Source organism: Podarcis filfolensis (genome assembly GCF_964270895.1).
Source record: "Podarcis filfolensis genome assembly, chromosome: 10".
Taxonomy (NCBI): domain Eukaryota; kingdom Metazoa; phylum Chordata; class Lepidosauria; order Squamata; family Lacertidae; genus Podarcis; species Podarcis filfolensis.
In genome coordinates, this window is record NC_139612.1 from 30,670,828 (window position 1) to 30,691,348 (window position 20,521).

At 42.0% G+C, this 20,521-nt stretch overlaps 1 protein-coding gene across 22 annotated transcripts in view; it reads right to left on the bottom strand.

Annotated features, from left to right (window-relative positions):
• Positions 1-20,521, bottom strand: part of GRIP1 (glutamate receptor interacting protein 1) — a 342,494-nt gene that overhangs the window by 59,335 nt on the left and 262,638 nt on the right. For all 22 annotated transcript variants that reach the window (XM_083574411.1, XM_083574393.1, XM_083574397.1 and 19 more), the window contains 3 exons: positions 5,549-5,684; positions 3,638-3,783; positions 931-1,014 (listed from right to left, as the gene is read on the bottom strand). In XM_083574411.1, coding sequence (XP_083430537.1) covers positions 931-1,014; positions 3,638-3,783; positions 5,549-5,684 — 366 coding nt within the window. The remainder of the gene's footprint in view (positions 1-930; positions 1,015-3,637; positions 3,784-5,548; positions 5,685-20,521) is intronic.

The following is a 20,521-nucleotide window of genomic DNA, read 5'->3' on the forward strand; positions in this document are numbered from 1 at the left end:
GCCTATGTAGGTTGGAAGTAGTTACCATACAGACAGCCCTTTCCTTTATGAGCCTGCCTGAATTCTGAGATCTACAAAAAAAGATACTTCTCGTATTCCTGTCAACATCTGAGGCAGGGATATGGGAGAGGGTCTTTTCATTGGGTGCATCCTGTTTTTAGAATTATAGGGGTGCGTGTCTTGATCTCTGTCCAGTATTATTCTTACTTAGACAGGTGATCTCTCTCTGTTTATTTTGTTTTATTTATTTCTGGAATTTCAAAACTGTTCTTCATCCATGTAGATCCCACAGTGGTTTACAAGCATTAAACACAATTGAAATGCTAAAACCTACAATGAAACAACCAAGATCTCTTAAAAAACCTGCACTTGGGAAAAAATAAAGCCGAAGAGTCAATAATAACCCGTACAGCCTTGCACAATCCAATTAAATTCTGCCAAAGTCCTGAGTAAACAGATGTGTCTGGACTGTCTTCAAGGGTCGTCCCACATATAGAGAATATTACAGTAATATAGACATGAAGTTACTTTCAATTTTTGGTGTTTTATTATTTTTTGGTATGGTACTGACTGGTGCTTACTTCTTCTGTTTATATGTTGCTACATAGTATTTTATTGCTTGCTGTGCTTTTATTCAGATTGTCAAGACTGCCGTGGGCAGAAAGGTGGAATAAAAATGTAAATAATAAACCTTTTTTAAAAACAAGGTTCAAGGAGTCAAATATTGGCAAATGCTCATTTTACTGGCCTTAATCTAGATATTAGAATACAACTAACAGTAAGAACTGTGATTCTTAAACTGTGTAGGACAAGGGACATCTTTACCAGCTCTGCTGTGGGACAAACAGGTGGAGAGAAAGGGGAATGGTAGACAGAACAGGCTTATAAGGAACAGCAAGCTCAAGAAATGAAGTGTTTGGAAGAACTTACCTCTTATTACAAACCCAAAAGTGTTCCCTTCTTTATGTAAAGTCACTTCCACAGTTCTAAAAACGAGACCTGAACCCTGTACAGCTGAAAAATTAAAACAAGTTTTCCAATTATACTATGTACAATAATACAAACATTTACAGTCATTAATGAAGTACTTCTAACATAATAAATTCATTCAGAGTCAGATTTAGAAAAACCCCCCCTAAAATACAGGAACAATCAGCTTCTGAGAGGTTTCGACAGAGCCATGCTGACTGACACAATTTGAGACAGGTTTCTGTGTTTAAACAATGGTTTTAATAATCTTATGCCTTTGCCCTATATAAGTATAAACTTAAAGGTAAAGGTACCCCTGCCCGTACAGGCCAGTCGTGTCCGACTCTAGGGTTGTGCGGCCATCTCACTTAAGAGGCCGGGGGCCAGCGCTGTCCGCAGACACTTCCGGGTCACGTGGCCAGCGTGACGAAGCTGCTCTGGCGAGCCAGCACCAGCGCAGCACACGGAAACACCGTTTACCTTCCCGTTATAAAGCGGTACCTATTTATCTATTTGCACTTAGGGGTGCTTTCGAACTGCTAGGTGGGCAGGAGCTGGGATCGAAAGACGGGAGCTCACCCTGCCGCGGGGATTCGAACCGCCGACCATGCGATCGGCAAGTCCTAGGCACTGAGGTTTTACCCACAGCGCCACCCTTTTATAATTCTGTAAGTATAAGCTTATAGAATTGTAAATCTTGGAAGAACTATGGCTGTATTTAGTTCTTCAGGTGTTTTCTGATTGATTGATTGCTTGATTGATCTTTGAAATCAGTCTTGCTAGATATCAGAGAGCATTAGAGTAATGAACAGCAATGCAGAATATATATATAACCTTCAGGATACTATTTATATCTTGTCAGCCTCAAAATATTCCTATAACCCAGAGTACTACATTTCCAATTCTACAACCAAGAAGCTGCAACTGAGATGTCTGCCAGTATTGCTGAGCTAGCAATTGAACACAAGAGTCTTCATTTCTAATACCCTCTTATTCATAGACAACACTGGTGTGTGTGGGTGTACCTGAGAGGAAAGGAGAAAGAGAATGGTAAAAAGAAGTATGGCATGACAAGGAATTGTGTCCTTTGTTGACCAGATAGTGACAGCTAGACACCGATCATTCAGTTTCATTACAAGATGTACTTGTACAAGGTCAGAAATTCTGAAAACTTAAATGAACAGTTATGGTTGTAACTGTAATGCAGCGTGACAGACTCATTTTTCGATTCAGTGGACAAAAATCACACACACGCAACATAACAGTGTAAACAGAGTTGTTACATTCGAAATATATGCCTTTAACCTATGAAGTTCACCGTATGCTCAGTTGATTAAGTTAATCAGAGCCCCTAATTCAGATCACAAAGCTGAATTATTAACACCAAAGAACATCATAAACAGAGCACTGAAGTTCAAAATTGTTAATAAAAACATCAAATGTAATTCAACGACCAGGACCTAAAAACTACATATGTTCAATCAATTGAACACAATCCACCGCTGGGCAACAAGCACTGAACGTACCATTGATTTCAGAAATGGTGTGCTGGGTTGCACCTCTAATTTTTATGACTGGGATGCACTGAAATGACTATAGAAATAAAGTCATTTTATTTCCCTCTCTGTATGTATGACAGTGCGTTTGTTTTGGACATATGAACAAGAAACAGAAGCCAACAAAGGGCTGTATGAACAAAGGATAAGAATGCATTTCAAATAAGGTCTGCCTTGCTTCCCAGTTGACCTGAGTGCGATGGGACAAAATAAACAGAAAATTAGGGTGGGGAAAAAAAAAATCTACCCCACATCCCACACAATGAAATCACAGGGTGCAGTATTACCTTCTGGTGTGAGTGCTTTTTCTTATTTCCATGTAAGTAAATGGCCAACATTCATTAATATACAGAAGAGTAAAGTGCTGCTCTTTGGGGAGAATGTTGTGATGGGGCTAAACAACTTGAAGTTACCAACTCTTCCACAGCTTCTTTTATCCACACATATCCTAACTCAGTCAGACAGATGGGCAATTTGCTAGCAACTGAGACGAGGGAAGCTAAACATATAGAGATGGTCATGTAAGTACAAAACAATAAGGCACCTGAAACTGGATCAAGAGTGGGAGCTGGCAGTGGGGAGAAAGCCCAATTTCAGCACCTGAAGGTGTTAAGTGTTCCAAACCATGGAATGTGGCGACGCTGTGGTCTAAACCACTGAGCCTCTTGGGCTTGCCGATTGGAAGGTCGGGGGTGTTTGAATCCCCGCAACGGAGTGAGCTCCCGTTGCTCCGTCTCAGCTCCTGCCAACCTAGCAGTTCTAAAGCACGCCAGTGCAAGTGGATAAATAGATACTGCTGTGGCGGGAAACTAAACGGCATTTCCCTGTGCCGTCATGGTGTTCTGTTGCGCCTGAAACAGTTTAGTCATGCTGGCCACGTGACCTGGAAAACTGTCTGTGGACAAACACCGGCTCCCTTGGCCTGAAAGCAAGATGAGCGCCGCAACCCCAGTCGCCTTTGACTGGACTTAACCGTCCATAGGTCCTTTACTTTTTTTTTTTTTACTATTTCAGTTTTGAAAAACCAGTAACAGTTGAACATCCCCATTAACCTCACTCATGTAAGAGTATTTTGCACACATAATTATCACAGTTTAGAGCTCATTACTTACAGACTGGCGGTAGCTCATACTCCACTTCTAATACAACTCGCTCGCCAACGTTTTTAAGCAAACTGATGATCTCATCATGGCGGAACTTTGTCAGGTTGATTCCATTCACAGATTTGATGTAGTCTCCCACATCCAGTTGGTCACTCCTGCAACACACATGCAATCTTCAGTGAAACTGTGTTGTTGTTTCTTACTTTGTCTTAATAACTAACTTCATTCTGAGCTAGTCTGAAAGAAACTGGAATACTGTTTTCTTATCCATGCTAACGTATTAAAGGAAATGGGTGACTTAATACATTCATAGAAAGATGGTATTTTTAATCACATCTTAAAATAACGAATATTCGGCAGAATAAGTACCCGTATAATTTATTAGCATTGTTCTGTAAGCAATACAACAAGATGTTACACGGGCAAGTTGAACATCTGCTTTATTTTATTTTTTACTGTATTATGCTGTAATTAGTAAACTAATTAAAAATAAAGGTGGGAAATGAACAACAAAAAAGAGAGCAACATTACTTTGAAATGTGCTGGGTAAGACCTGCAATGTTTACAAGTTAAAATACGACTGTATTTTGCTTTGAATCTGGTGACCAATATCTCTCCTTTTTTGTACTGTTTCACATTATTCTTAATAAAAAATATATTATTTAGAATATACCGGCCCTGAGTTCTATGGGTATAGGGCAGTATACAAATTTAATAAAATGATAATTATAATTATCTGAACGCTAATTATCCAAATGGTAATATAGCATTATACTAGGCTATTCAGCATTTTAAAAATTTATTTATGCAGTGCCATCACTGCGCAAGGAGATTTTCTGGCAAAGAACAGGCAGGCCACTGCCCCCAGAGACTAGGAGCATAGGAAAATGCCCCATATCAGATCTAACTATTTGTACACAGCCCACTGTTGACTACTGAAACTGGCAGCAGCTCTCGAGGGTCTTAGGCTGGCATTTTTCACATCATCTCCTCCATGAAACCTTTTTTTTTTTGCTGTAGATACTAAGGACTGAAACAGGTTGCCCTTGCCTAGAGTGGCTGTATTCTACCACAGAGCTATGCAGGGGCCGCAGAACCCATTTTGCCACTTGAGGTGAAACAGAAAGTGCTAACCTGCCCTGTTGCCACTGTCTGCGCCATGTTCTCCTCCAACAGTGGAGGAGCATTGCTGGAATTGATGACGATTTCTGGAGAGATCTTACATGCTCCGAAGCTGGTGACGGGAGTGCTGATTTGGGGGCTTCTGCCACCTGAGCTGGTATCCCCCCACCTTGCTTAATGGCTGCATGGGTCCTATAGCTATGGTTCCTCTCCTATTTAGTCAAGTTCATTGATTTAGTGAAGTTTGATTTGAAATATAGTGCAGGAGTATGTTATTAACTTGTTTCGGTCATCTTTAGACCTTGCCAATTAGACAAGTTAGCTCGAATACAATCCACTTAACTCTTTGTTTTACTTTATAAACAGTTGCTATCCAGTTTCAGCCAGCTGGTAGCAGGAAGTCTTCTGCACAAGTCACTAACAATGCAATGCTACACATTTCTGCTCAGAAGTAAGCAACATTGAATTAAATGGGGCCTACCGCCAGGAAGTTGTATAGGAGACTACAACCTAAATGTCCTGTGCATATTTTAAAACCACATTCTTAACTGTGAAATAGGTCTCGTGTTAATTATCAAATTCAAAGGAAATTAATTATCTTGAAACGATATTTGATATTTCAAGCATAAGCCACTCAAGGGAAGCAGGGGAGAAGATGGTGAAAAAAAATTGTTTCATTCTGTGTGCCTGTTCTGATATGCCAGCCTTAAGTTATCAGTAGACCTTTCTTATTTGTTAATGGGATTTTTTTAAAGGCTTTCATACAATGTTCTGCTTTTTGGTTTGAGAAGTATTTACCGAGCGGCAATTCCTCCTTGACGAAGGTTGGACACTCTTGGTTTACCATCCTTGTCAATTCCACCAGACACTGTAAGCCCCAAAGTTGTGCCTTCTTTCTTCATTAATTCAACTAGTGTTGAGCCCTTGAATTCCTCTGTTGAAAGAAAACGATTAGCATTTTAGAACTTTAAACAGTATAAAAGATTTTAGTGTTTAATTTTAATTTTCAGAAAAAGCTGTAATACCAGAAATGTTTGCTTTTTTTGGATTACTGTTGGTTCAGTAGCTGAGAACGTATTTACTAACCCTTGGTAGTTACCAGGGGCGAAGTAGGCTATTGCCCATGAAAGTTTATGCTGTCATATGTTTGTTAGTCTTCATATTGCCACAAGGCTCTTTGTTATATTTGGCTTTGAATACATTTTTTTAAAAATAAAAAGAACACTTTGAGGTTTCTCCTACAATAAAGAGGCATATAAATAAGGCATATAATTTTTATGAAATAAAAGAAAAGCTAAGGTTGAGCTTAAAATGATTTAGCACTCAGAACCAAATCAGGTATCAGTCATTTCCCCAAAGTTTGCGGTGAAGAAATTACCTTATACCTTAAGGTCACACGCCAACAAAGAGCTAAGTGTGCTTAAGTGCATAGCGCTCTTGACATAAATGATAACCATCTCAGAGAGCTTATTTAGATAATGATTTGTTTCGCTAAGTTCTTGCTTAATAAAATGACTGCGGCTGACTTTTGAACCTTAGCACTTAAATCTGAAAAACCCATTTATGCTTAATAACATATAAAGTTTGGAATACTAATTTGCCCCTCCTTCCCCTTTTCACATGTGCTAAATGAAGTATAGTGACATTTTGTGCCTTAAGGGAAGTACAACCCATAGATGTCTACTCAAATGCACATTCAATTGAGTTCAGCAAACCTATCTCAGGTAAGTGTGAACAGCGTTGCAGCCAGGTATTGAGACAACAAACACTTTGGGTAAGAAGAAGAAGAGTTTGGATTTGATACCCCGCTTTATCACTACCTGAAGGAGTCTCAAAGCAGCCAACAATCTCCTTTCCCTTTCTCCCCCACAACAAACACTCTATGAGGTGAGTGGGGCTGAGAGACTTCAGAGAAGTGTGACTAGCCCAAGGTCACCCAGCAGCTGCATGTGGAGGAGCGGAGACGCGAACCCGGTTCACCAGATTACGAGTCTATCGCTCTTAACCACTACACCACACTGGCTCTCAAGTCCATTATGGATCAAGTCGCACACTGTATTTGGGGGCCAGGTAGGAATTTTCCATTTGGCATCGGCCATCTGGCTTTCACCTACCTCATAGCAATCATCACAACTTTGTAAGGTAGTTAGGCATTGGGTGAGTCTATATCTTGGCTATATCTGTAGCCTCTGCTTTCTCCTTGTGGGAAGACAGTATCTACACCTGGGCAAATTTGCAACACCTGTATGGAAACATTCCTTTGACCATATGCTGCTGCTGTAACATACGGAAGGCAAACTATTGAGGCTAAGAAGCAGAGGAAGGGGAATTTGTAACCAATTTTTTTAAAAAAAGGAATTAGGACAGAATGTGGCAGCATGGCTACAAATCAGCACAAAAGGCAAGGGGAGAGGAATCTAGGTCTACAAGAAGCCTCAGAACCAAAGATGCTGAGAATGACACATTCAGGTATCGCAAACAGGTCACCGACAACAGAACTGTTAACTTTGACAGAGTTTCCTTGGAAAGAATAAGTCAGGATTAAGGGGCGTGGGGGACACAGGATGACATTTTGACGATGACATAATTGTGTGGTAGCTGCAAAAATTGTGCATACATGAGCAGAACTGATTCCATAATGAATACATCTCAGAGCACTGTAAAACAAGCAAATCCTGTCTTCAGCCCTGATTATCGTGAATGAGCCTTTCTTAATTTCAGATGCTGTGCCAACTCTGCTTTGCTCGGCTTAATTTACACAAAAAAACCCTATGGTTTTGCATAGCCTGGCACTTGATAAGACCCAAACAATAAGATGTTATTTTCCTTAGGGAGCTGGAGTGCTCTCTCCAGGGCTTTGACATATAATACACTTTAGCTAACTGGAGGGGAAAGGGAAAAGTTTTCTTGCATTTTTAATTTGGGGGCAGGGCGTTAAGTTGTGGGTGAACATATCAGACAACACAGCGATTCTTCAGACAGCTCTTGTTTATTCACAGGCCAGAACAGAACTGAACTGAAGGATTCAGCCAACCTGCTTATATAGAGCTCCACTACAACACAACAGTAACAACTTTCTGCAACTATCCAATCACTGAACATCACTTTCAATCCCTTATTTGCATATGTGGACCTGAGTGAAAACTATCTACAGTATCCCCCTGCTGGCCCAGGGTGAGAACTTCGGTACATAACACAGGGTGTGTGTGTGTGTGTGTGATTGTGTCACCTTAATAGGTCGAGCAGGTTTGTAAAAACACACTACAGCAAGTAGAGAGAAAGCACCTCAACTCACACCTGTCTCTTCTGCATTTTTCTGTTATATAGAAACCTGCCCTTATTCTTGGGTTGTACCCAACTAAGCCATACTCAGAGCAGATCCACTGGAATTAATAGACATGGCTTACTTAGGGCCATTAGTTTCAATTGGTCTACTCTTAGTATGACTAATTTGAGTGCAGCCCCTTGCCTTGTTGTTTATAAATTCAGATGCTGTGGCAACAATTCTCTATTCGGCTCATCGTTTACTTTCTGCACATCTTTGTTGACCCAAACCACTCTGAGAACTCTCAAATGCAATCAATTGTAAGGCTTCAGTATAAAGCGAGGAGTCCTTGAAAATGTTTACATGTAACGTGGCTGAACTCCATTTGAACAGCATGCAGCAACCTTCCATTTATACCAGGTACTTCAATTTTCTGATTTTTAAAGAAGTTGTGGGCTTTAAAATCAGAGCTAATGCCTTTGTTCCTATATTTCCCCCACCCCCTAGTAAATATCACTTGAGAGGACATATATGCAAATGCTTGTTAGCTCACTTATCAGGTCACTATCTACTCATTCATTTCAGACTCAGGTTGGAATCCTATGCATAGAACAAAGAGAGACTAATATCCAAGTAAATAATAATAGTAGTTTTTGTTTTTCTGCATAAAAGCATAACACTTTCTTGAAAAATGAGTGGTACAATTTGTGCACAGAAAAGGGTTTGCAGCAAAACATTTCAAGAGACCTAGAACAGAACAAAGGAGCAAAAAAGAGCTTTAAAATAATTCATAAGGTGTTTTCTTGCAAGGCATACTCAATATAAACATATTCTAGTCTAGCGATAAAACAAGTGAAGAATGATTTCTAAAAAAACAGCGATAACTTTATCTTTCCAATTAAAAAACAAAATAGAAAATATACAGACAATGGCTGGAAGCACTGGGAGAAGTCTTACATTTAGGATTTTTAAAGCACAGATAATATTCCATCAATTGAAGCTTGATATTTTCTCAAAGTCAATTGAGAACGGTGACTGGGATTTTTAATCTCCAAATTCAAAGATTTAAATAAACAGTGCATCACATTTTGAATTGGAATCCACATCTAAGATCCCTACCATTAAAGGATTCAGATGAAGGTTGCTTCAAGACTAAAATAAGACACAAAAAGCTTGAAAGCAAAATGGTAGTTTACATTAGAATGTGCTGCACCCCAGAAATGCTAAACGTTTTTGGCCCTTTCTGTACTATACATTTAATGCAGTATAATTTAACTTTAAGCAGTCATGGCTTCCTCTGAAAACCCCTATTCCCCTCATTAAGCTACAATTCCCAGAGTACATTAAAAATAAAGGGACCCCTGACCATTAGGTCCAGTCGTGACCGACTCTGGGGTTGCGGCGCTCATCTCGCTTTACTGGCTGAGGGAGCCGGCGTACAGCTTCAGGGTTATGTGGCCAGCATGACTAAGCCGCTTCTGGTGAACCAGAGCAGCACACGGAAACGCCGTTTACCTTCCCGCCGGAGCAGTACCTATTTATCTACTTGCACTTTGACGTGCTTTCAAACTGCTAGGTTGGCAGGAGCAGGGACCGAGCAACGGGAGCTCACCCCGTCGCGGGGATTCGAACCGCCGACCTTCTGACCGGCAAGTCCTAGGCTCTGTGGTTTAACCCACAGCACCACCTGCGTCCCTTAGAGTACATTAGGGAAGAGGAATTTATTGTAACACCACTCTGGGAATTGTTGCTCTGTGAGGGGAATAGGAAGCTCCTAAGAACTCTCAGCATCCTTAACAAGCAACTGATCTCAGGATTTGGTGGGGAGGGGAGTCATGGCTGAACAAGATGGCTTTAAATGTGCCAGTATATTGCAGGTGGGGCCCTAGTTGCTAACAGTATTTTGCACCCAGAAAGATTTCCCATTTAAATATGTTTAAATGCATTTGAGAAGAGGTGGAGAAATCTATTATTTAGGGGTTCCTGCACGTCTAACTTGTACTTTTACTTTCTAATCAGATTCTGTACTTGCTCCCTGAGGTTCTGCGTAAGCATAAGGAGCTAATGGCAAGGAAGAATGAAGATGGACGTAGTCTTTTGATTGCGCGTCAGGGCCACAATCCAGCCCCTTGGGAAATAAAGAAACAATGACACATGAGCGTCGGGCCGCTGTTTAAATAGGCCCCACAGCTCTCCCTGCGCTCCCATTGGAGCACCTCCCTGGGGTGACAGGGGAGCCATACTCCATTGCGAAGCTGGACACCAGTGCTAAAGAGGGGGTGTCCTGCGGTCAGCCCACAATCCCCTGTTAAGAGGATCTGACATGTGCTAACTTCCTACACAGGACTGCTCATCACCAAATATTGCGTTTTCGATTTCATAAAATTAGCCAAGAAATTGTAATGGTTATCAGATTAGAACACACACAAAAAAAGGAATTCTGAGCAATAGAGGAATAAGGGATATTTGCATTAAAAATATATTAACTTCGAGGAAGAGCCATCTAAGATAAAAGGTAGGATAGTAATATTTTTGGTGCTATTACACCCAGTTAATTCCAAACATCTGTCTGTAAAATATCAACTCAAAAGTACCAAACGCTTGTCAAAATTTTGATAGGTCTCAGTCAGGGACCACTCTCCCCTATTATCTCCAATGGATCTCTTCCAGAACAGGATTTTAAAATTAATCGGAAGCATTAGCACTTGACTCTCTCTGAGCAGAGCTCTTGTTTGCATAATATATTGTTCTAACTGGCTGATTTTATCTGGAAAGAAAGGGAGGCACAGACTACTGTTGATAATAGCGTGACAGCAATGAAAATTGTATAGTCCAGGTTGAACATGCTGTACAGTAATGGAAAACACACCTAATTTTGCTGTGGCTTTCAGAAGTTTTGGAGCAGGGTTTGATAGTGCCAAAACCCAAATATTCAGCCTCAAATTCATTTCCCAAACTATCAGCAGTAATTCTGTCTGAACTTGCTTCTCTCATTTATGGGACTTGTCTCTTCTCTTAAGATTGTATAATCTAATATACAAATGAAAGGCAGCATCTACCTTCATAAAGGCATTCATCTGAGAATGGAAATATACTTCCATGTGTAAAAGACATTTTAGCAGAGACTAATTTGGAACAGAACAGTTCCTTCTTAGTCACCTGACAATCACTGATGTACTTCTTTCCACTATCTTGCCATATCTGCCATTGGAACCATTTTGAAACTTCTCTTGATTTTGATTTCCACTCTGCAGGAATAAGTCTTCTGATTCACTACTAGCTTGAGTATTGTGGGATAACCAGTCTCCTAATAACCAACATGCTTAGATCTAATTAAAGCGTGAAGGGGTTACACAGAGTAAGCTATTCTGCTAGAATTACCTATGTCATTTCCTTTTACTTCGGGAATAAATAGGTAATAAAGCCTATTGTTCACCCTAAGTCTACCTGAGAAACTCAACATGTGAAGAAGCTTGAACTGCTCACTCCAGCTCAGTTACATGGCTCTCTTGAGTTCCTATACCAATAATTTAGGAACTTTCACTGCTTTGTAACTAAACTAAGTTTTACTGCCTGTGCAGCTTTTCTGATTGATGGATGGAAAAGCACATGAACCAGACCTTGGAAGGGTTTGTAAGTAAACCAATTTTTAATTTACCAAAGAGATCTAGGTGAGGATGGTATGTGGATGCTGCGAAGGATGCTTGAGCAGCACTGAGCCCACAATAACCTCCTGTGTGGAGGCCCCCTGTGTGGAAGCCCCCCAAGAGGCAAGTGAAGTAAGGCTGCAAAAAAAAAGAAAGAAATTTATAAAAAGCAGGGGCATTCGGATTTTATTACCACCTTTATTATAGCAATTTTCCTGTGGCACAGTTAAATGGAAGTGTATCCTGCCTGTTCACATCACTTTTAATATATTTGAGTGAACTTTGATTTATTTCAGCAACAGCTAAAATCTTTGATTCTTTTTTTACACTGAAGGATATAATAATCAATGCAATTAAAATGGAAAATGAGCAGAACTGTACAGTTTTCAATACACTTCAGAAGGACCTTGTTTTCTGCCATTCCAAGTTTTTTTTTTAACAAACTTGCCTACCTGTGCACTATATGATTATGAGATCTACTTTAAAAATGTTGCTAGGCAGCAAGTTCTCTCTTCCTACTGCGTTCACTGGGTGACAGACAGGAGGACAGAGATTCTGTATCTCTAATAGTTCTGTAAAATAGGGGTTTCAGCTCTGTGTCACTTCAGTTTCTACATAGCTATTAAGAATGCAGGAAGCCTGCCCTTCTTTGGACCAGGACTTCAGAAGGACTACTTCCTTCTTGTAGCATGAAAAGATTCTGCACAGCCAAACGTCTCCATAGCCCATGAAAATATCACAGTCTCTTGCCCATGCCTACTTAGCAATTTCCTTGCAGTTAAATTTGTGATGCAGCAGCTGAATGTGTAAACTAACAAAATCTATCTTGTGTAAGGGCAACTGAGGGCCAGATCACATGACCCTCTTGATGCGTTAGCCATCCAGTTATAAGCTTATCATGGCACAGCTTGCTTCCAATTGAAGGGAACTGCATTAGTGTGATAAGGTTCTATCTGTGATAAGCTATTGTACTAGTTATCACATGAGAAGCATGATGTGCCAACTACAGTTTCATGTCATTAGATGGAGGCAACCAGGGAAAATGCTGCTACTGATAAGCAATTTTGTAATGACCTTAATTTGTAAAGATTACAACAAATGTTAGCAGGATTCCGGGAGGGGGGGGCGGGGAAAGACACAAGTCACACATTCCCAACACCCACCCACATGAAACCTTCCATTTCCCAGGATGCTGCAGTTTAATCATTCTTCCGGGTAAGAATGCCACTTTCTTCTTTAGTCCTGCTCTAGGAAGCACAGGAAGGTTTTTCCCTGTAGAACCTGCCATGCTAACTTCTCAATATGCTCCATTTCCAGATACTACATGTCAAAATGAAGTGGAGGGAGCCAAGATGGTCCAGCAGTGTTCTCTCCCCAACACCCGGCAGCCTGCATTATTCCTGCATAGCGCACGGTTACCTGCGTTTGCTTATTCAGCCAGCGAAAAATACAAGCAGTTGTGCCCTTTGTGAGGATCAAGTACGATGAAACAATATATAGGGGCCTGTAAGAATAACCATGTGGACATGATCTAAGGGTACTTAAGGTTTGTTTACAAACAATTGCACCCATCATTTATAGCAGGGTTCTATGTGTAGTTAAGGGACGCGGGTGGTGCTGTGGGTTAAACCACAGAGCCTAGGACTTGCCGATCAGAAGGTCGGCAGTTCGAATCTCCGCGACGGGGTGAGCTCTCGTTGCTCGGTCCCTGCTCCTGCCAACCTAGCAGTTCGAAAGCACAAAGTGCAAGTAGATAAATAGGTACTGCTCTGGCAGGAAGGTAAATGGCCTTTCCATGCGCTGCTCTGGTTCACCAGAAGCGGCTTAGTCCTGCTGGCCACATGACCCGGAAGCTGTACGCCGGCTCCCTCGGCCAATAAAGCAAGATGAGCGCCGAAACCCCAGAGTCGGCCACGACTGGACCTAATGGTCAGGGGTCCCCTTTACCTTTACCTTACGTGTAATTAGGGACTCGGGTGGTGCTATGGTCTAAACCACAGAGCCTAGGGCTTGCCGATCAGAAGGTCGACGGTTCGAATCCCCGCAATGGGGTGAGCTCCCGTTGCTCGGTCCCAGCTCCTGCCAACCTAGTTGTTCAAAAGCATGTCAAAATGCAAGTATGGTGGTACCTCAGGTTACAAACGCTTCAGGTTACAGACTCCGCTAACCCGAAAGTAGTACCTCAGGTTAAGAACTTTACCTCAGGATGAGAACAGAAATTGCGCGGTGGCAGCGGGAGGCCCCATTAGCTAAAGTGGTACCTCAGGTTAAGAACGGACCTCCAGAAGTTCTTAACCAGAGGCACCACTGTAGATAAATAGGTACCGTTCCAGTAGGAAGGTAAACGGTGTTTCCGTGCGCTGCTCTGGTTCACCAGAAGCTGCTTAGTCATGCTGGCCACATGACCCGGAAGCTGTACGCCGGCTCCCTCGGCCAGTAAAGCGAGATGAGTTCCGCAACCCCAGAGTCGTCCGCGACTGGACTTTACGGTCAGGGGTCCCTTTACTTTTCTATGTGTAGTTACAGGTTCCTGAAAACATGTAAACAGGGTCGGCCCAGACATTTTCCTGCTAGAAACTAAAGAAGAAATGCCTCCTCCTCTGTGTGCCTGGCATTGTGGTATGTGCTGGGTGGAAGTGGGCACGTGGGTGGAGACATGGTATAGGAGGAGGCCGGGGGCGACATTCCTGTTTTGCTTCTAGTGGCAGAATGCTAGAAAGCACAGAGTGGGCATGCAGCAAGAAGAGGAGGCAGCGGCCAACAAGTGCAGAAGGTGACAAGTAGTGTCCCCCTACAGAGGCCAGATGGATCATCTCTCCCGGCTATTGGGAGTCTGCTGCCCTGAGACAATTGCCTCACTGCACTTCATGGGCTGGATGACCCTGCATGTAAAGAAGGTGTAGCCTGAAGCTTGGCTACATCTAATGAAAATGGGAAACTACCAAAAGCTTCCTATTGCCCATAAACTTGTTTTGCATAATTAAACACTGTAGTGTTGTGATGAAAAGGAATGTTCAAGGGTTTACCACGAGAGATTTGCCATTGATCTGGATGAATGAATGAACGATCCAGTTCTGAGTTTGGAGACAAGTGATTGCCTTAAAAGGGCATCATTTGATAAATACATGAAGGTTCACATTAACCTTTCATTGACTTGGCTGGTACAAGGTAGGGAAAGCCATAAATGCACAAATAAGCTACATCCTACTGGAAACAATTACTATTGACACAGAGGCATCCACAGTACAAGCCCCTGAGTATTCAAAGGCAAGAAGACCTTGATCAGAAGGGAAGAGCTAATGTTTGTCCTTTCCAATGGGAATCATGGTGAGGGACTTTTTTTCATATATTTTTTAGAAAGAGCCAATGCATATAAAATTAATGAATAAATGTACTGAAGTGTGCTGTTGCTTCTGCTACAATTAGTATATTTATTCTGTTCTATTATCAGGTTTTACACATAAAGTATTTTTTGTTAAGGAATGTCCCTAGGGGCATTCTAGTCTATCACCAGCTTTAAAATGGCAAGTACGCAATGTCTTTCAAAGGCAAGTTAATTACAATTAAAATGGGAATTGAAAAAACAAACATGCAACTTCCTAAATAAATAGTGCATACTACTATTAGTTGCCTTATGCAACGAGCCTCTAGGCAACATACAATACAACAGAAAACAAGAAAACTAGTAGAGTTCTTCCCCCGCTTACAGATCAAATTGAGACTTAAGATCTGCCAAGGAAACCTTGCTGGCCACCCCACAACCGCCAGACTATCTCTTGGAGACTCCATGGAAGTGGACTCTCTCAGTGGTAGCACCCACCTTTCGGAATGCTCCCCCCTGGGTAGTTTGAGAGGCGGAGCCAATAAGTAGCTTTAAATACCTTTTAAATAAATAGAAATTATTATTACTTAATAACATATTATCCATGGTAGCCTTTGCCAACCTCGGGCCTTCCTGCTGTTTTGTATTACAAATCCCAACAGTTGCAGGACAGTGTGGCTATACTTGCTGGGGTTGATGGAAGCTGAGGGCACCAGGTTGGGGAATCCTGATCTATGGTATATAATTTTATTCTGTTTTTATTTAGCTCGTAAAAGAGTTCTATTGGACCGTTAGTGCTCTATGAATTTATATTGATCCCCCCTTCCCAATTACATTTTATGTAAACCGCTTAGAGATTTCTTTTTATACTGCAGGACGTAAAGTTTATAAATACATAAATTCAAAATGTGAACAATTCAAAATGATGCAACCAACCAACAACAACCAAAAAGCAAGTGTGAGCACATGGCACAATCATATAAAATCTGAAAACCCCAATAGAACCTAAAACATGTCCCCATAAGATTTAATAGTGACTAAAATTAGAGGTGTTGAAATGTTATTAAAGGACCTGGAAGATTAAAAGATTAAAGCGTGTGTCAAGTGAGCCTCCTTAGCACGGGCTGGGGAGTATCAAGCATAGGGACTAAATAAGGACCTCTACACCTCTTCTGTGGCCCCTGAGGTTCTTGGTAGGCCACAATCCCCTCCCCAGGCCATGCTCTCTCTCTTCTGCCTGCAACTCTCAGCAGCCCTGGTTTGCAACCTGCTTGAGTGGTTTTGTGTAACTGGAATGCATTCTCTGATAATCCCAGATGGAGGAAAGAGAAGGGCATCTAGCCAAGGTGAAATTTACATTAATTGCCCCACCCACTTTTGCCTCTGGCACCACCCACCACTGACAGGTGGCCCTAATTAGAAGGCTGCTCCAAAGTGAGATGTGGCCTTTGGGCTGAAAAGGTTCTGCACCCTTTCTCTTTGGGGAGAGTGTTCTACACATGGTGTAGTGGGAGGACCACGGAGAAGGATCTCTTTCCTTGGTTGTCACCCTCTTTCAAGAAGGCAGTTTCTGCATGTGCTGTAGAGGGAAGTGAGGGGCTGCTGGGGCTTGTTAACCTGGGAAGGTAGTCCATTCAGGACAGGCTTCCTCAACCTTGGCCCTCCAGATGTTTTTGGCCTACAACGCCCATGATCCCTAGCTAGCAGGACCAGTGGTCAGGGATGATGGGAATTGTAGTCTCAAAACATCTGGAGGACCAAGGTTGAGGAAACCTCAAGTCTAAGAGAAGGAAAACTCTTGATCTTAAACCTCTGCTGCCTTGTGAGAAAGGCTTTGAGAGTAAACCTTGAGTGGAAACCCATACCTACTGTCATGAGGAAAAACTTTGGGAGAAGCAAAGACTAAGGACTACACAAATCTAGATTCCCTAAATGGTTGGATGGCGCCTTGTATGCCACCTCCTTCCAGCAACTTCTGCAGCCAAGCTGGTGCCAAGCATATTGCTCTGCTTCCCTTTGGTTCACATGGGTGAGGCCAAGAGGGAGGTCCTATTCTTTGGGCAGCCCAGGACCTCCTACCCAGGCTCTCATCCCAAGGTGCTGACTTCACCTCCATCATCTCTCAAGACAGACAGATGCCAACAACAGACACACATTTTAGGAAAGGCCCTGAAGTCACTTCAGCAAATGCAAGCTTTCAGTAACCACCTAAAAGCAAAATGTTAGGTGCTACCCTAATTTTAATCCGAAGCTGATTCTAGAGAGCTGGAACGTAACACTGAAAGCCCCATTTTTACTTGGTATCTAGTGTACCACTACAGCATACAATCCTCTTAGGAACATCCTAAGGAATGCAACAGCTGATCAGGGATATATATATACATACACACACATATATATACATACACACACACAGAGCACCTTGTTCATATGTTTAAATCAAGATATGGCAGCTGTTTCTTAATATTGGTTTTTTAGGGTGGCATAGTTCGCAAATGACGGATTAGAGTTTTCTGTGATGAATAACATATATTACATAAAATGACCCTCCAGTGTGAGAAAAGGGTATGTAGGGAATGTGACTTTCCAAAATGTTGAAGATAAATGCAAAGTATTATTGGCTTTCTCTTTTCAGGAAAAAAAAATCTTTTTCAATTATGATCTAAATAAATTTCCAATTTTCAGCACTGATAATAGTACAGACTTCTTCATTTATTCTGATCAGTCCTTTGGTTTTTATACATCAGGGGTTTATTGACAATAAACCCTTTCCATATAAAAAGTAAGTAAAATATTTTTTGCTAGCGCACTTTTTGAACAACAAAGGAAAGCAATTAATAGGGACATAACATTACATGAAAATGATTTATGGCCTTCGGCTATCAAATACGTAGAGATGAGGATGACTGCACCAAATAAACAAAACCAATGGAGTTAATGATCTTGTTTATCATGGAGCTTGAAGGAACCTTTTCTAATTTCCTGCAACAAGTTAACTTTTTTTCAGTGCTATTCTAAACAAATTTCCAATTTTCAGCACTGATACCAGTAAAAATGATTTGTTGAGGGAACTATTTCTTTTCATCTGCTCTTTGGTTTTTATATCTGGAAAGTTCATTAGAAATGAACAGTTAGTGTATAAAAGTGAAGTAAAATAGTAAATAAATAATATAATAAAAATGAATTTATATACTTCGGCTTGAAAAAAACTATCTTGCCTTCCTGTCTTTTCTTTTTAGAGCTCTCTGGTGGAATCTGTATACTGTATAATAATTATAAATTATAAAATTCTTCTTCATTCAGGTCACTTCAAATGTAGTACCAGACTACAGCAGGAAGGTGAAATTATGTCTTTAATTTGTTTGATGATTGGGAAAAAATGTTTGTCCCATTTGTGCTTCCAAACCTTCAGGATTAATTGTCACTTTCAAGACAAAGTGTTTATGATAAACATGCAATGTATATTAATTGATAGGAATTTCATGGAATATTTGTAGATAGTTGGCTACTTTGCTATATAGCAAAGTATCACTTATCCATCATTTAAAAAATATTTTAAAATGTTTAACATGTTTACCAGGAAATTACCAAACAAAATCAAATCTTCCACAGGAAATAAATATACTTCTCACCCCCCAAAATCAAATAAACCTAGTTTCTGTTAACGTATTAATAATTGTTAAACTTAATTAAAGTAGTGGTTTCCCGACTGTGGTTCAGAAAACCTGAGGGTTACTTGGAAAAAGCTCACCAAGTGTTCCTCAATGGAAAAACGACTTACGGTGGATAAGTGTCCCAGAAATGCAGATTGCCCTGCACTATCAAACCTTTCCCTGTGTCATGGTCCGGTTCATGGGTGGTAGAAGTCCCGGCTGAGGACGTCGGGGCCGGGGGCAAGATGGCAGGGGGGAGCAGGAACGGGGGTCCAGAAGCCAGGAATCAGGAAGCCAAGACTGAGGGTCAGAGAGCTCGGAGTCAAGAAGCCAAGGGTCCCAGGATCAAGAAGCCGGGAGTCAAGAAGCTGAGGTTCAAGAATCAGGAAGCAAGAAGCCAAACGCAGCAAGGCAGGAAGCGTGTTGCTGTAGCAAAGAGCCGAAGGGAAATGCTGACCTTCTATCCCTTCCCAGCTCTTGCCACCAGGTGCTGTGAGTTACCAATCGGCCTCACCTGTGTGGCCACGCCTTGCCTCTTCAGAACAAACTTAGGAAGGCCCCAGTCCTGCGAAGTCCTATTGGTCACAGGGCCTGGCTCCTTCATGCACACCTGACACCCTGCAATGCTCAACTGCAGGTGAGCGCACTAGGATTTGCATTAAAGCAGGCTGTGAAAATGGGACAGCAGTTTCAGCAAGGTTCTCAGGAAGCAGGTGACATTCTTCAAACCTTTGGCCTCAGGAGAGGGCATACCTTGATGAACAGTGACAGAGTTGACAGCAAATTTGTGTGTTGAGAGTGTGTGTGTGTTCTTGTTTTCCTTCCACCATCTGTGTTAATAGAGCTGAAACCCACACATAAAAAGGGTAAAGGGGACCCCTGACCATTAGGTCCAGTCTTGACCGACTCTGGGGTTGTGGCGCTCATCTCGCTTTATTGGCTGAGGGAGCCGGCGTACAGCTTCCGAGTCATGTGGCCAGCATGACTAAGCTGCTTCTGGGGAACCAGAGCAGCGCACGGAAACGGCGTTTACCTTCCCGCCGGAGCGGTACCTATTTATCTACTTGCACTTTCGAACGTGCTTTCGAACTGCTAGGTTGGCAGGAGCTGGGACCGAGCAACGGGAGCTCACCCCGTCGCGGGGATTCAAACCGCCGACCTTCTGATTGGCAAGTCCTAGGCTCTGTGGTTTAACCCACAGCGCCACCCGCTTCCCAACCCACACATAGTATGCCACTATTTCCCCCCACAATGCCTCTACTGTCACTCCAAGGGCATTGTGGGGATAAAAACTATTGTGGTCCTCACTGGCCAGAAATATCTCCTAGTATATCTTCCATGTACACGGCCCCCATTTTTTTGGTTCAAGGGCCACACTGATAGCCATCCCTCTGAGGGATCCACGCCAGCATGTGCACACACTGGCACACAGCCATATACTCATATAGCATGCATACACAGAGAGATGGGAGACAAGCAACCTGCACACACCTACATACTCAACTCAGCCATGTTTTTGAGGGTGGGAGAGTCTCCTCCTGCTCCAGTCCTGAGGAGGAAAATCAGAGCTGCTTTTTTGCCTTTACAAAAGGCCCATTCTTCCTCTGGTGCAGCTCTATTCTTAGAAGAGCAGAGAAACTTGGGAAACTCTCAAAGCTCTTCTAATAACAACGGCATGTCAGAGGGGAAAGATCTTTTGCAAAGCTGAAAAGAGGTGACATAACCCAACCGCATGCTTATAAGACCAGTGAAGAGGTTGAAAACTTTCCGCTCTGACAAGCACCATAAACTTGTTGGGTGGGGTGCTGGGGGGAGGCACCAGAAGTTGTTTGGGAGCAACCAATTGGCCATGGGTCATAGGTTAGCAATCCCTGATATATTAAA